General features: G+C 33.9%; 1 protein-coding gene across 3 annotated transcripts in view; it reads left to right on the top strand.

The window, feature by feature from the left end:
- The window catches only part of pigeon (protein), a 68,367-nt gene extending 50,876 nt beyond the window's left edge, over nucleotides 1–17,491 (top strand). For all 3 annotated transcript variants that reach the window (XM_071587186.1, XM_071587185.1, XM_071587187.1), the window contains 3 exons: nucleotides 2,938–3,213; nucleotides 7,886–7,957; nucleotides 11,044–17,491. In XM_071587186.1, the coding sequence (XP_071443287.1) occupies nucleotides 2,938–3,213; nucleotides 7,886–7,957; nucleotides 11,044–11,114 (419 nt within the window). In that variant the 3' untranslated portion in view covers nucleotides 11,115–17,491. The remainder of the gene's footprint in view (nucleotides 1–2,937; nucleotides 3,214–7,885; nucleotides 7,958–11,043) is intronic.
- The last annotated feature ends 333 nt before the right edge of the window (nucleotides 17,492–17,824 follow it).

The raw sequence follows: 17,824 nt of genomic DNA, 5'->3' as shown, positions 1-17,824 counted from the left end.
TCTAAGTTTTTTAGTCTTTTTTTAATCAAAAACTAAAGTTATTATTAGTAGTAGTTTTAGGGGAGGTAACCGACAGCCGAGGTCATTTGTGCCATGAGGGATGGACAGGAAAGGATGAAGGATGGAGAGAAGCCTGCCATCAGCATTAGCCTACTCTTAACGAAAGGCACCAAAGGGTCTGCAGCTTTACATCCCATTTGATGGATGGCGTACTCACTCAAAAGTGCCCTCCACCAAGCACCTCAAGTAGGATCGGGATACCACTGAAAAATATTTGCCACCGCTGGGATTCAGACCCGGGCCCTCTGGGTGGGAAGCCAGTACGTTAGCCACTGTGCCATCTCGATCCCCACTTAAGTTTTTAACACAAATGTTGAATTGATAGGTGAGATTGGAGCTCACCTAGTACTGAGGCCAACAGCATATGACATTCATACACCAGGATAGAGGGGTCAGTTCCTTTCCCTGTGCCATCTATGGTTTCCCAGGGAGATCTGGTACCTGGAAAATCACATAGCTTGGGTAAAGCTTAGGCTTGCCCAGAGAGAGGGTCCCCAGAAATTGAATCCAGGTTCTCCGGTCAATAGTCCAATGCTCTACTCACGGGGCTACCACATACCCTCTTTTATAAACATCACCGTATTCCCTTTTGGTGATGAGAATCGTTGAGCTGCCTTCGTCTGCAGGAAGGATGACAATGTCTTTGTTGACCCAAAGGTTCCCTATAACCGAAGGTTCAAAGGCTTTTGAGTGAGCCGGGATATGTCATCAATTTCAAGGGAGCAAAAGTAATAGCCAAGGACAATCGCTATTTCCCCCGGCAAATATGTGAAGCACTTGAAATCCTAAAAAGACCACGAAATATCAACAGGGACGATGGATAGCCATTAAAGAGTGGGTGGAAAAGGACTATCAAATCAGAGGGTGGTACTTGACTACCACCTCTGTAAGGCAGAAAAGAAAGCTTTAAAAAATACTTTCAACCTGAAGATGCAGGCAGGATGGCCAGCAAAACTGTCGTCACCCAAAGACAACCAGCGCGGGTGCAGAACCCAGAAATACAGAGACGCATTAACTGTAATGATTTCAAACTATTTAAGTCATAAAACATACCTCATCTAGTGGCCTATAAAAGTGAAAGGTTAGATAGCTTATGTAAGAGTTACCAATGAGTCACCTTCACAAATTGAAGCAAAAGTAGGATGAAGTGTTTGAAAAGTAACTGAATGCAAGAAATTTGGCATAGCCAAGCCAGTTGTCTATAAATTAAGCTCCTGGTCAAGTGTAATACCATGCTGAAATCATAGAAAATTCATTCAGTCTTATGAATCCTCCCCTTGTATCACTTTGATTGTGGTAAAACTTACAAAATTAAAATGCTTTACTTTCAATGAGGTTATGTAAGCAATTTTTATTGAAGTATATATGTAGCATTAATGTTTGACTTAAGTTTAATAATGAATATGTAGTTTTATAATTTATTTACATGCTGCTGTGGTTTAATTTATGTCCCTAAATACGAGGGTATTTTGAAAGGTTCTCGGAATCACCACTAGATGTCAACATTAGCTCAACGAATTTCCCTCCTAGTAATGTAATGCACCAGTGTTCTGGGTAGAGATCTGTGGTGTGGACGCCACTCTGTTGTTGTTCCCGTGTAGTGATTGGTGAAGATGGACAAAATTGAGATTCGAGCAGTGATTAAATAATTTTTACAGAAAGGTATGAAAGCAAAGGAAATTCAGGTCAACTTTCAGAACACTCTGGGGGACTCTACTCCTTCATATTCAAATGATGCCAAGTGGACAAATTAGTTCAAGTATGGTAGTGACTGCTTAGATGATGATCCACATAGTGGTTGGCCGATATGTGGCCACTAACCCTAAAACTTTTACAAAGGTGCATAAAAAGATCATGAAGGATTGCCAACTGACAGTGTGACAAATCACTGAATTATCAAGGATGTCATCAAAACGGGCAACTCACATTTTTAACTGTGGAATTGGATATGAAAAAATAATCTGCTAGGTGGGTGCCGTGACTTGATGCAGGTGTGACTTGATGTGACTTGATGTTTGACTTGCAAACGCATTAGAATGGATTTTTTGGAACAATATTTGACCCATTCTGAGAGTAACCAACAAGATTTTCTGTGCCGGCTTGTGACCACAGATGAAACTTGGGCCCACTACTATACACCAGGGACAAAATAGTAGTGGAAGCATGTTAATTCACCTCCACCAATGAAAGCCAAGGCAAAACATCCAGCCAGAAAGGTGATGGCTTTTGTTTTCTGGAATGTGAATGGGATTCTGCTGATAGATTATCTTCCCATAGGTCAAACAAGCACTGGAAAATACTTCGCTAACCTCTTGGACAACTACAGGAAAAGATACACATAAAAAGCCAGGATTGGCAAGGAAGAGACCCATCTTTCATCAAGAAAATGCACGCCCACACGCAAGTGTGGTTGTCATGGCAAAAATATGTCAAATAAGATACAAATTGTGGTCACACCCGCCTTTTTTACCTGATTTGGCTCCATCAGATTTCCATCTCTTCCCCAACCAAGCTCAAAATTTCACCCAGGTTGATGGAGATTCTAAGGAATCTAATTTTTAAGATGGGATCAAGACATTGGAACATCGCTGGACCAAGTGCATTAGTGTACAGGGAGACTACAATGAAAAATAAAAATGTTTCACTGAGGTAAATCGTTTATTTCTATTCCATTCCAAGAACTTTTCAAATTACCCTCTTAATACTTAAACCACCTTAGCAAAGGATAATGTTTTTGTTCCATGAAGGAATAGTCTTTTTTCATCGGATTTCGTATGCATAATAAAATTTGATGTCGTTGACTACTTCATTTAAATTACTTGCTTCCTGAAAACTAATAGAAGCTTATCTTTTTGTTTGAATTATGTCTCTCTGAAGAAATTGATGACAGTCCACAAGGAATGGAACAGAAATTGAGTCTTCTTCACCTTCTGCCTCGGTCACGAGCGAGACGTTTGATGAATGCTTGGCATCATCCATTAAGTGTAATGATTCGAGCCAGAGAACATGCCCTTAATATTCTCTCTGGAAATCCTTCTGCTCCTGCTTCCCGACATGGAAGGGCGCACATGGTACAACAGCAAATGCTTCAGCAAAGAGCCAGTAGAATCAATGCATCTAAAACACTTCAAAGTTCAAATAACCCCATAAAAGGTAAGCTTTAGAGAGAAAAGGAGGAATACATGGTAGAAGTCTTTTTACAGTTGAAAAATGTCGATGAATTGTTAAATAATTAGCATTCTTCAATTTGCAGCTCCAAAAAAAACAAAGGCAGCCTCTTGTGGTATTCTTTGTCAAATTTAGTTGTAATATTCCATTGTAGATATAGATATTGTGACATGGTCAGTTTTTTATTTATGATAAATTCCTATGTAATGTTAAAAAAACATGCATTGCATAATATCACCTGTGAAAGATTGGACTTAATGCATTTAGTGTACTATAAATAGGAAATATTAATAAGATAAATTCTGCATTGAAAGCTCGGTGTCTAAATTAGCCAGTTAAGGTATCAATGCCTCGATAGCTTAACTGGCTTAAGCACTCGGCTGGACATGGAGGTATCCAGGTTCAAATCCCAGTCAAGAGGAATGATTTTGACACTCTGGAATTGTCGCATTGTTCTGCCTATTTCTTAGGTTTTTGTTGCATTCATTTACTGGAATAGAAATCTCCATGATAAGGATCTACAATGATGATACATGTGAGTATATTCAAGCCAACAAATATTTAGAAAATCCAAGAAATATGCACAGCTCATTGAATCTACACGGCAGAAACCTCAAAATGAACAATAAGATAGTTGAACAGAAAAGAAAATACTTCGTTTTTCCACATACAGGTATATTTTATTATACATGACCTAGGTTTTGGTGTACAAAGTCATCATCAGGGCTTTGTAAGTGGAAACCTAGGTTGTGTATAATTAAATATATGTGGAAGAACAAAGTATTTTCTTTTCCGATATGAATCGCTACCACAAAATGATGCCTCAAACCATTCTATTCAAGATAGTTGATGTAATTTTATGATTCTGAAAATCCGCATGAATTACAATTATGAATGTACCTCACTTTAAACTTTAATATAAATTGAAATGCATAGTTATGAATAAATATTTTAAGAATTGGGTAATGCATTTCTATTGTAGTTATTACTATTTTTAGGCTAATACACACTCCTGAATTGCCACGTTGGTTATCATATGCTGTTTTCTAAACATTTTTCATTCATAAGTGTTAAAGGTCTCAGGCCACATCAAAATCGCCTGGTATCTCTGGCACTGCACTCATTTTTCAGTTAATATAGAAAGATGTTGCATATTGAGAAGAATTTTTTTTTTCAATGCCTAAGATAAAATTCATCAGTGAGCAGAACTTCACTTTGACTAAGTAATAGGCATGCTCTCTATGGAATCAGTATTTTTTTGAAAAAATTTGCTTTTCCTTTTTGAATATCGTAATATCTATTCATAAAGTTTCAGAATAGCATGCTGAAATTAATAGATGGATTTTTCTGGAAAGTGATTGGAGGCAGAAATAAATTTTCCTGGATTGTCCAACTGTGGTGATTCCCAAGATTTAAGGCTCACTGCTTTTGGGTATACCTGTGAGGGGCCCAACATATTTTTTCTCAGGAGCACCACCTCTAAATCAAAATATTTTGAATATTTTGTGCTAATTTGTATTTTATTATTTATTTTTTATTTCCCCCTTTTCTTTATATTTTCTTCCTTCTTACTACCAGTTTTGAGAGACCTCTGGTATTTGATGTGCCCCTTGCTGATTGTGCTTTATGTTGACCATTATCTCATCCTTCCAGCTGAGTGTTATGCATTTGATACTTTATACACTAATGCCTCATAAGAATTTCTCACTTTCTTCTTCATTATTTGAATGAAGGAATGGGACAGCAGCTTGCCCTGTTCAATCACACTGTTCCAGTGCCATGCTGGCCATTTTATTCTATTTTATTCAAGAGTTTACTTCATTTTCAAAATAAAAATTAAACTTTTCATCAGGGAATCCATGGTCAAGTGTTTCCACAAATCATGTGCCTCTTATTTTTTTGTTTTTAATTATCATACTCAAATGTACTTGTATATACACTTTTGAGTTGGCAATGGCTTTTGGTGATTGGGGAAAATTATATAACTTTTTTGGACTCTGAGAAATAATTGAATTATCAGCTTCAAGATCCTGAACAACATTGGGAAGTAAAATTTAAACAATTGTATCATAATGCAGATTTTATCAAGTTTCTGAAAATTCTATTTATAGAAATTTGAGCTGCCAAGATTTGACTGTAATAAAACGGGACATTGGAGATAACTGTATTTCACTCTAGATGATGTTTAGTTTTCTTGAAGTACCAATATCCAATTTTTTCTGCTCTGAAAATTCATGGAAGACATTCATATGAAAGGGCATGACTGAGTATTGCGTTACACTAACCATGTACAAAGACAAGGTACAAAAGGAACACCTGTACTTTTTATGGATGGTCTTTGAGACTTATAATGACCCATCATTCAATAAGTCCCAGAACTTAATCAACAGGATCTATGTTGGGGTGCGTAAGTTATAATTTATATCGACTACCTTGAAAAGGCAAAATCTATCAATAGGGACTATTACATTGAGTTATTGGTGCTTTTAAAGGAAAAAATTGCAAAAAAACGACTGCATATCAAGAAGAAAAAAATTATCTTTCATCAAGACATTGCACCTAGTCACAAGTAATGAAAAGAATGGCTAAATTGAACAAGTTGGGCTTCAATCTGCTTCCACACCCACCATACTCTCCAGATCTAGCCACCAGCGACTACTGGCTGTTTGCTGATCTTAAAAAGATGCTCGAGGGAAAAAGATTTGGCTTGAATAAGGAAGTCATCACTGCAACTGAAGCTTATTTTGAGGACAAGGACAAATCATTTTACAAGCATGGTATCGAACAATTTGAAAAGCGTTGGAATGGTTGTATAGCTCTTGAAGGTGATTATGTTGATGAATAAAAATTAATTTTGTGAAACAAATGTTGTTTTCTTAGTTTTTCCCAGGACTTATTGAAAGATGGGATATGTCATAGCAAATGTTTATGTGACGGAATGGGACATTATAGTGGGTTCTCATTCATTATTTAAGAGAACTTCCTGGTGCATTCCAACTGCTTTCTCAGTATCATACTCATAAATTTGCTTAAATACTGCATGAGATTTCTAAGAATAATGATACTGAGGTTAACCTGAAAACAAAATTCATTTACATTGTACAATTTTAATTCTTCTTTTGATTATGTTTATATTTGGTGTTATGAAGAAATGAATCAGAATTTTTGTTGCTAAGTAAAAGGCAAAGAAAGAGAATTAAAAAAATACTTGTGAATGAATCAGGATTGTTTTGTTATTGTTCTTGTACTGAAACAGGGTTCTTACTTGTAGGACGCCATATAAAATGATAATTACATGTTTGCCGAGAAAAGTGTATTATTTTAAGAAGAGTGAGCAAAAGTGATGCACATGGCCATTGATTTATATTTATAGGACTTGAATTTGCTTCAGTTTTTGTACTAACTATTCTAGAGAATTGTTGTAGTTTTGGCGGTGAGTATAACAATTCTTTTTAGGATTTGAATTATGGGAATTATTACCTTCTTTTTAAGGCACAAAGATGAAATAGTTATTAATTAATACTTTTGAAGAAATGGGTGGGTTCATCCAATGAAAATATGGATATCAGATCAACAAGCATATCACTTCTGCATTATCTGACCTCATCTTCGTATTTTACTTGGAGCACAATCTTGGAAGAAGTAAATCTTACCCAAAAATATGTACAAACAGTAAAAATCACAAAGGATATGGAATTTAGAGAAATGAGATTATTGCAGTCACATATTATCCACTAAAGAAATGAACTCTTCAATAAAGCTATTGAATTTAGCATTCAGAAATGTTTGAAGATATTGAGATTGAGAGGCATGGAAGGTAAAAGAATTGAAACAATACTATCAGGAGACTACCTACTACACCAGCTTAACCCTACAAATTTTTCATTGACTAGTGTCCCAGTGTTTGAATCAGTTTTTTCAAAAATTATTGGAAAGATTATTTGCTATGTAAAAATCATTCTTTCTCGCATTTTTATGGGTATAATATAGGCAATATTTTTTAACTTTAGAGATATTCTTTCAGAATTGAAACACCTATTTCATGAAGAAAATGGAACAGAGGTTGCATGTTGAAGCTTAAGATGCAGTTATGAAGCCCTCAAATAATCAGCATATAGATTGGCTATATTGGTTATACTTTCTGAAGCTCAAATAATAACTTTTCGTGGTGATATCTAAATAAAGTGAACATGAAAGGTGACTTATTTTCATAGCAAGGGATTTAATGCTTAGGGGCAAGTGTCAATGTAAGAAAGGTCAGTGAATGGTGGTCATAGTCTCAATACAAATAGTTTATCAGTTTTGTACCTGTGGTGTCCTAGTTGTGAATGTGTCTGCTATGGGAAAATGAATTATGGAGATAAATGTTCTTTATTGTAAAATAACAAATGGAAAGTATATGGAAAATTCTGACTTTAAAAATACTCATAAGTAGTTATTTTGAATACATCTCTTTTGGGTATGCTAATCTTGGTAGCAAGTAATATTCTAACCTCATTATATTTTACTAAAACAAAGGAAATGATCTTGTCTAGTAACCAAAATAGAGCTTTAATTTTTGGTTGGCTTAGATTTTTGGTATCTCATTCTTGACACTCAAGAAAACTTAATGACTAACAAATGATCTTACTTCCTTCAATTAATGACATTCTTACAGGTCTTGCTGCCTTTCCTTCTGCTGACAGGCTGTCACCCTTAGATACATTCCTTGACTTGTTAACAGCTAAAGGTAATTACCCTGTCCTTATTGAAATATGATAATAATATACCATTTTTCCATGAAAAATATGACAATTCTAAAATTTACAATGCACAATTTGGTCAGTTATGAGAAATATCAGCACTGCATAAATGAAATCAGCACAAATGAGTGAGTAGTAGCAAATGAACACACATTAAAGGAAGCCATGAATTAGTTTAGTTAGATTATGTAAACATATAATGCATTAAATAAAACACTCAAATGAAAATGGATTAGCTTTAGAAAATGTGTTGCCCTTGACTTCTTAGCATAATTCCCTAAAAGAAGAAAAGTTAACTTTACTTAATTTTAAATCTGACTTGCTGTAATAATTTTATCTTTCCATTGCATTCCTGTTGGTTTACATCTGATACAATTAAATAAGAAAGTAAAAATTTATTTAAATCTGCTACAAATTTGTTTATTCTAATATTGGTTTCCCTTATCACCCATGGGTACGTCTATTGTGGCCCTTGGTTAGCTTTTATGTACATATGCTTCACAACCTTGTTTGCTGCATATTTCCTTTATATACCTGTTTATATTCACAAACAATCCAGTGTTAAAAGAAATTTTTATGCTTACAAACAGAGAAATGTAAGATATTTAAACTCACTGAAATAAGCTTCATTACATTTTTTTAATCCCTACTAATGCTAAAGTTCTCTAAGCGACTACAATTTAAATTTATATCTGTTCCTACTAGGAAAATCAATTAATTATGTTTGGTTACAGTCCTTAAAAAAGCTGCGTGATTATATTTAAGTGATGCACAGAGAATTTTGCTTTTTGATCATTAACTCGGGGCATTTCAACAGTAGCATGCTAGAGAAATTCAATTGTAACAAGTGGGTGAATAAATTTATTAAGATTGGAGGCTTTTAAAATGTGAATGTAGAGAAGGATGGAAAGGGTGAAGTGGACAGAAAGGAACACAAACGATGTTAGGTATGCTGAAGGAGGAGAGTAGATTGTTGGGAGAAATCCTAAGGAGACAGGAAAGATAAATGCAGAGCATTTTTGTTAAAAACTGATGAAACAGTTAACGACTGTTGGAGGGGAGAATTTTAGGCAAGGAAGGAAGAGAAAGGAATAGAATAGGCATGTTGGGTGGAATGAAAAGAAGAAGGACGTATGCAGATTTAAAGAAGGCTTTGTTGTAGTGTTGTTTCTTGCAAATGTTTTTGTTAGGAGAGGCTAGGAAGTAGTACTGTTTGGTAGCTTTTGTTCATCCATATCCTTCCTTAACTGGTAGGTTACCAATAATAATAATGCAGAAAGCAACTTTTCAGCCTATTAAATATGTTACTCTACATCATAACTATCATGATTTACCCTACCTACTTATCTTAAAAGCACTTAGGTATTTGTATAGTGATTTGGTGAACCCAAGAATCAACTTAGTAGGTACTTGTAGTAATCCAGACCAGCGTATTAATACTAATATTTCAATATGTTGCAGTGATCATTAAGTTCATTTTATTTTCTTTATCAATTGCTATACGAGAGATCCTTATTTATTTAGACATTTTCTTTCTTATGAACATGCAAGTTGCAATAATTTGTTGGTATTATAGATTTGGGGAATATAACATTTAATCCTCATTTCCCAAACCTTTTATGGTCTCTCTACTGTGGTTTTTGTGAACCATGAAGTTTTCAAGAACACAATTATTATAGTTGACTATTCCTGTATTTCAGATGAATATCCTTAGAGGCATTTTCATCAAGAATATCAATTTCATAAGTGTACAAATGGTGTTACTACTGTACATATTCTACATGTTCTAATTGCAAAAGCAGTCCACCCTTAGTAAATTTTAAGAGATAAACATCAATACATCAAGTTTACGTATCTCATCAAGTGTTTTGGACCAACATAGTAGTAAGGACATAAGGAGAAGAATTGCGCTAGGCAAAGAGGCTTTCACAAGGAGGAGGGAGTTAATGAGGGGGACGTTGAGCAAGGATGTTAAGAAAAGACTCGTAAAAACTTTGATATGGAGCGCAGCTATGTGCGGTGCGGAAACGTGGTCATTGAAGCAGGAGGATAGACGTAAACTGGAGGCTTTTGAAATGTGGGTGTGGAGAAGAATGGAGAAGGTGAAATGGACAGAGAAAAAAACAAACAAGGAAGTACTTGGTATGGTGGGCAAAGAGAGGGGTTTGCTGGGAGCATGGAGGCAGGAAAAGTGGCTGAAGGGGGTATTGACCGGCAGCGGGATGTTGAAGACTGTAATTGAGGGTAGAATGTTGAGGAAAGGGAAGGAACAGGATAGGGATGTTGGACGGGATGAAGGGAGGAAGAAAGTACTCAGAGCTGAAGAGGGACCTGATGTAAAGTAGGATGTTGTGTTTTGCTAGGGGCCACAAATTATTTAATTAGTAATTACATCCATCCAAAAACCTACCTTAACCGGTAGATTACCTAATAATAATAATAAACATCAATAAGGTATAGGGGAAATTCTTATGAGTAGATCGCATTGATGAAAAACAAGATTTCTTGTCTGAGAAAATTTATGCTGCATGATCACGGATTAGCTCACCAAATATGTGCCTCCCTTACTTATGGAGATAACAGGGTGGAGTAAAATGGAAATCATTTAGATATTGAGGCACCATCCATGCAGCTTTGAAAGTCTTTAACTGTCTAACCATCAAAAGGGGAAAATGTAATTAGTGTTTTATTCTTCTAGAAGAATACAATGGTACATCATTTAACTATGTATAAAAGTAGGTACATATTTCATTGAGAAATTTCAAGGATTGTGGTATGATATTGATAAAATAGGAACCATATTTACTTATAAATAAAATTCATAAGTGAAAGTAAATGGGTTTAATTAATAATTATGCATTTTCCATATTAAATTGAAGACCTATTAGTGACCATTCAAAATATTGAGATTGCAACATGTTGCAAACTATTTTTAGAAAAAAAGAGGGTTAAAAATTGAAAATAAAATGTTGCATAAGAATTCAGTATGCATTATTAAATAAAATGTAAAGTTAAGATCTATTTTCATGATTTATTTGTTGGAATTGTTATATTTAATGTTTTGTAATTACAGCTAGCCTCGCTGAACTGGATTTTGGTCTCCTTGTTGAAGCGACCATTATGTCTACAGATGATGTCTACTAAATTAGTTTTATACTAAACGGTCCAATTAGTGTTGGGCTTTGTGCTAATGGTGTACCTTTTTATTGTTAATTGCCTTTGGAAAGTGTTTTTTATTCAAAAACAAATCCTCTCTCATTTTAATTGCTGGCAAGTACCTGTACAATTTTCATAACATATCTTAAATATGGTGATGCTTTGTCCTATTCCTACTGCACAGATTTTCCATCCATTTTCCAAATGCCTATCCTTGCTCAAACTTTTTCAGAATTCAGTTTTCCGTCCTTGAAACTGAAGGCTCACTTTAACTTGCTCTACAAAATAATTTAGCGTCCAAATAATTGCATTGACTTCATAAAAAATAAGTGCACTATCCATTATTTATTATAAAATGCCAGAAATGAAGTTTTGCATTCAGTAGTTTTTTATCATGCTCACCAAGGCATTTTGCTTTCACGGTCAATGTTATTCTGCATGGTGATGAAGATTAATATTGAAAATGGTTTTATCACCTCCAGATGTTCTGAAATTCTTGCATTACTACTGTCAATCCATCCTAATTTATAACCAACCACCAATTTGGAGCAGCTTCATCTGTCCATTAAAATAATAGCTACTTTTGCATTTTGTACATTCCGTACATCCAAGTGGTTGGTGGTTTCAGTATGCTGATCCAAAAGTTATTCTTACATGTACAAAATATTACTACAGAAGATTGACAAAATGAAAGGGTGCATTCATTGGCAAAGAAAATATAATTTGTATCATAAGCAGTGAGTGTCCAACTCTTATTTAATGCTAATTTGAGCAATAAATGAAACTTAAATGCTGAGAATTTACCCAAGGTGTCTGATGAATGTGAGGAGAGTGACTTTAAGCATGAATCAATGCAACATTTGATTGTTGGCATTATTCTGGATACCTTTGAGCAGAGTTACCAATCAGTCTGCATTGGTATTAACAGCTTTAATGTCGAGGAACTGTTGAACTTGATATCATTAACTGATTGACACTCATTGCCTGTCACTCATCAACTTTCCTTGAACTTGACTGAAACCTTCTGGTTTTGAGTTAAGAAAATAGAATAATTGAGCATGTAGATGTAATAATGTGCACAAACGTTTGCCTGCCTACAGATTTGCCTGTTAATGGAGTGCACCCACTCAATTTGTTGTTTTTTTAATTACATTCTCTATGTAACCAATCTTTTTAATTTTGATCTCCTAATTTATGTGGGTCCAAAAAAGTATTTTTGCACTAATATAGAAGTGCAATAAGAAATCGTTGGTTGTTATGCTTAAATGTTGTGTTGTAGGGACCAGCACACTGACTGCAAAAAGTGCAATATTTGAAGATTTTTAAAATCTTATTTCCTGTTGCCATTCTATTAAACATTTTGTTAAGCTATAAAAATATTGTTGAAATGGAAGTTATGATTGCTATTTTTAATCAAATCTCTCTGTGCCATAAATTATTAGTATTTAGTTAGGTGTATATAATAGATAAAACAAAAGAATGCCATCTCTGTTTTCTTTACAAGTGAATAGTGTTTATAGGGAGAGAATTTTCTCTAAAAATACTGCTTTAAAAGTAATAGTTCTGCTAATACTTGAAGTTTGCTTCTGTTATTTTTCTCTTATGTCTCGATTTCAGATACATATGTTGACAATGTTTCATTGAAAAAAATTTTAATTTTCACGTCTTTATTTTTTTCTCGTTAGCAATTTAATGATATTAACCTGCTATTCCACCGGGAGGCATTTAGTATAAGGGTATAATGATGACAAAATTATTATTTTATGCCTGTAAATCACTTCAATGGTACCAACTCTGTGTCAGTACTTATAAGTTATATCAGCAATGTCTGCTTGTAAATTATGATAAATCTCCGAAAATAGGTATCAGTAATATTCAGGAAAGGTCTCTAATACATAAGATAAACCTTTGTTTTTATATTTCACCATATATTCTTAGTATGCCAAAAATTCACATGTGTCCTATGACTACTTGAAGCATGACTATATAATGTTTTTAGCAAAAATAAAATATATTATGGTGAAAATTTGCGAAGTGCCCACTTCAAGAGGATTCCTCCCAATTCAAAAATACTAATTGCTATGGCATGCTTTAGTATTCAATCAATAGTAGAATGCAGAATGATGATTTTTTTATCCCAAGGAAAGGAAATTCATTCAGATCCTTAGATTACCTTATAATTACATACTATGTGTATGTAATTCTTGTGCTTAAAGCATTCAAGGCATAGGGCTGAAATATTATGTTGAAGAAAAATCCCATTATCATTTTTAGTTAATTGTGAAAATAAGTGTTATATTTGAATTAAACTTGATTTAATAAGATATTGGTACACATTTGGAGGGAAAACTTCAGTGCAGTGGGTACTCATACCAATATTTCTTATATTAAGAAAATAGGAAGCCAAACTTCTTGTTGTAGTACGTTTGTTTTTATCCATGTTTAGAATGGATTTCTGGAATATCTACTAATGGTGGGTTAAAGGTCATTATTCCCTTTCATATTTGCATGTTATTGAAGAATTACCTGCTTAATTTTGACCATCATTGGAAATAGATCATAGTTAACCGGGGTGAAATATCACCCAGGTTATCATTTGCCTTGATGACTTTTACACTCTGAAATTGTTGCATTGAAATGCACATTAGCGGATGACTCCGTTAAAAGTTACTGTTGCGGCATCTCCCACGGTTTCTTTGAAATCTATTTAAGGTGATAAAATGGCATCTGATCCATGGAAAAGAATTAGTAGATGAGTAAATTATCATAATTTTCATTAGTGATATTTTAACCAGGTTAACTATGATCTATTTCCAATGATTATCCCTCCGAAATTGTTGCACCTTAAATAGCTCTCATTGTCCCTTATTCCCCATCCCCCCTTTCTAAGTCCCCACTCTGCCCTGTGAATAGGATGTGCTGTCATACCTTTTCACTATTAGATCGGGCACCACTGGTACCGAGACTGTAACTGCAAATAATGTTTGGCAGTATTTGTCGTTATAAGATTTGGCTGTTAGTGACATTATGAAGCCAGTTGAGAAAGGTTACCTTGGCCATATTAGTCATTATGATACAATCATGCATTCCAAATATCCTTAATGTGTTATTGGGTTAAGACTGGATGATTAGACCATATAATTGGTAAATTCTGTCCAAAAATCAATGGGGGACAGAATTTGGTCTAACTTGCTGTGTGCAGTCCTGTCTGATTCCAGCTGTTCTTATTCTGAGGTACCCTATAAGGTGTAGTGAGTTAATGCTTGTCTAACATAATCAAAGTGCAATTCAAATTGTTTATATGGCTGGTAATTAGTATAATTTGTTATTTTACTTTTATAGTATTATATTCACTGGCCTAGGCAGCTAATTTATAGGGACAGAATTGAATATAGCTTTAGTATTATGGATACAGTATGTTTTAGTGTTTTAAACTAAATTCCTAAGCAGAGATCATTTATCTAGTCATGTGGAATACCCTAAAGAAAGCTTCCTTGTACCTGTAATTAAATTTAATTGCATTTTTAAATGTAAAGTAGGAAACAACAGTAAAATGTCTATTGAGTAATCATTATTAGTCCAAGTCAAAACTTTTTAAAGGGATTGATTCTTGCAAGTGTTATAAGGTGATTCAGAATACATACAAGAATTGTGAATAGCTGGAGATAAATATTCATCACAGATGCGAAAGCCATAATTTTGTGTACCTCATAATCATTGTTTCATCAGCAAATATCTTCCCCTTGAATTTCTTTACTGTAGCTATCTACTTCATTCTCTTCTTACTAGCCTATGAGTTTATTTGTAACTCTCTCATTATTTGTTTTATTCATCCCATTCTCTATCTTCCTCAATAGTTTTTCTTATTGAATGATTGTTATTACTGTATCAGGAGCCTCTTAAGGTCTTGTGAGTTCCCCATTGAGGTCTCTTCTTCGTAACAATCTTCTTATTTAGTTCCTTCCTGTGGCTTTTGTAGGGATTTTTTTATTGGTAATTCACTCTGCATATTTAATTAATTAAAGTCATACTCTAATTTCACTATCTAAAAAGTTATATTTTAATTGTTTCCAATATTTTCTTCCTTGCTGGTATTTGTGGTCATTCCTTTTTCTTATGAAACTTGCTCCCAATCTAAATATTTCCTTTCAGTTCTATAATTAGTTTATTGCTCAATATTAATAGTTTTTTCTTTTAATGAAATACCTCTTTTGCCTGGGCTATTCTCCTTAGTACACCATTATTGTTTCTACCATTGCTAGTGAAGCTGCGTCATGGGCGGTAAATTTCCTATCTTGGAGAAAGACTCAGAAAATTGAGGATTGTTACCTGCATTCTCTATTACAGACTTTCTCTATTACTGGCTTTCATTTTCTCTCTGCCAATGCCGATATGTGAACTGTAGCATAGTGATTGAATTCATGAATACCTGAAATTTTTATACTGTTGTTTCACTTGTGCTTATTCAGTACAGCAGTCACATTAGATCATTGCTAATTTCTGCACACCGGCTGCAAATAGCTCCTCTGTTATAAACGGTGATTCTTATTTCCTCCATTATGTCATGAATTTTGTCCAAATATGGTATAAAATTCTTTCTCAAGATTAAAAAAGGCAATCAAATTGACTTATGATCAGAGTGATGAGAGCTTTTTAACCAATGATGTGGCTTTCTAATGAACATATTGCATTAAATTTAAAACATAATTAATTATATAAATCAAATTATATGCTATTTATCCTACTCTTAAAATCTCATGATTTAGCCAACATATTGGGGAAGGCATTCTTTCAGCTCTCCTATTTATGCATATTTCTGAATCTGGAATGCTAAAAAATCAATGCTATTGGTCTAACTATAAGCCAACGTGATGTATTTCTTGTGTTAACTGGCAGCATATATGCCATTTGCTGGTACTAATTCAGAAAAAGGAGAAATATTTAACCTAGTATGTTGTTCAACTCTTTCTGTTGTTCGCACAAATGTGAAAACAAAATTAAATATTTTTATTTGTGCTTGCAAGCACCAAAACCTATTTTAGTGAGAAATGTTCATAGAAGAATTGCCAGTTTTAAGAAATCATGTCCTCATCATAGAATAGCTAGAAAATTGTTTATCATTGATTATATAATTGATGAGTATACTTTGTAGATGGTGAATGTATTCATTTACATATACTCCCCATTCACATTCAGAGAAGGAATTCATTTGCACTCCTGCTTTGGCTTTATTTTCTAGATATCTGGGAGCAGTTAAAATTATCATGGAGGAAATTTATGAATTTGTCCTATGCTGATATATTTACTAGTGGATTTACGGCTTGAATGTCTTTATTTGTTACTTCAAGCATATCATTATACACATAATTCTTATCCTTTTGGATACTTTCATCATCCTCATCACAGGCTCTGCAATATATTCCATCCAAATCAGATGAGTTAAATTGCCAGGCAAAGGCAGGAATTATTGACTTAATAGTGTATGAAGGTGAAGACATGCTTAAGTATTATCAGTACCTGAAATATTTAGTTATTAGAAATTATCTTTAGTTTTATCTTTCTTTACCCCATTTTCATTATTTCACCATCTAATGATTTAATCAAAGGTTATTTAATCATGTTCATTAGAATTTCTGGTCCACCACAGTTTCTGACAATGTTGCCTCTGCCTCCTAACTGACACTGAGAGGCATAGCAAGATTCTCACTACAAGCTAGACATCTCATTATGGCTTTTTTTAGGTAAATACTTTGCATTTAATGTTATCAGTCACCAGAAATTCTGGGATTGTCACTCACTCTTACATTTTTTTTACATTAACATCCATGAGTCATTTTACCTTCCCTCATCCATTTTGTTCAAGTCTCTTTCCTTCTAGCATGGTAACCTTTTGTGAAATTTTAGTATCTACAAAAATGTCTAGCCTTAACCCAACTCAAAACATCAAAGTTTTAAATCCTCCCTCAACACCATTTGTGTATTACACCTTGCATGAGAGTTACTCTTCGCATTAAGTTATGTTTATTTATTGAAGGAATATTTCACCCTCTGTGGTCATGTTATTTGAACATGGATTAAAAAGAATATCATTCCAATGTTTTCTTATATAAGATCAATCAGTCATTTGAGATGGTTGTATTTGGAAAATTCCACTGGGTTTGGGTCAATAGCCAGAAATAAGAGTCCTATTTTCTCAAGGTGTTTTTTTAGTAATGCAGAATTTGGCTATCAGCAGAGCACCGATCCTGTTGAAAAATGTCTCTGTAAACTATCATCCAAATAATGTCTAAATGTGCTGGTCTTATTATGTTATGAAAATAATTGTATACAATTCTGTTGTCCAGAATAAAAATACGTGCAGATTTTCTCTTTTTTTCATTTAACAATCAAAAAATTCTGTATCCTAAGCTGCAATGTTGAAAACTTTATCAGGTTTGCCGGATAAGGTTAAATCAGCTCATTTCATAATTATTATTAAAAATACATGTGCTGATAGACATTGTCAGGTGGCACACAAGTCCCAAATAATCGTAAAAGATAATAGATAAAATCAGAAACACACATCTCTTTAACAAAACAAGCGAATCCCCATCCCATGAACAACCATTAATTAGCAAGAAAAAAAGATAAATTAAAAAAAAATTAAGCTATTACATATAATACAATATACCACACATCAATCAAATTATTACACATAT

This window comes from Hetaerina americana, unplaced genomic scaffold, assembly GCF_022747635.1.
Source record: "Hetaerina americana unplaced genomic scaffold, ioHetAmer1.1.p SCAF_3, whole genome shotgun sequence".
Taxonomy (NCBI): Eukaryota; Metazoa; Arthropoda; class Insecta; order Odonata; family Calopterygidae; genus Hetaerina; species Hetaerina americana.
This window is presented reverse-complemented; position numbering and strand designations above follow the sequence as displayed.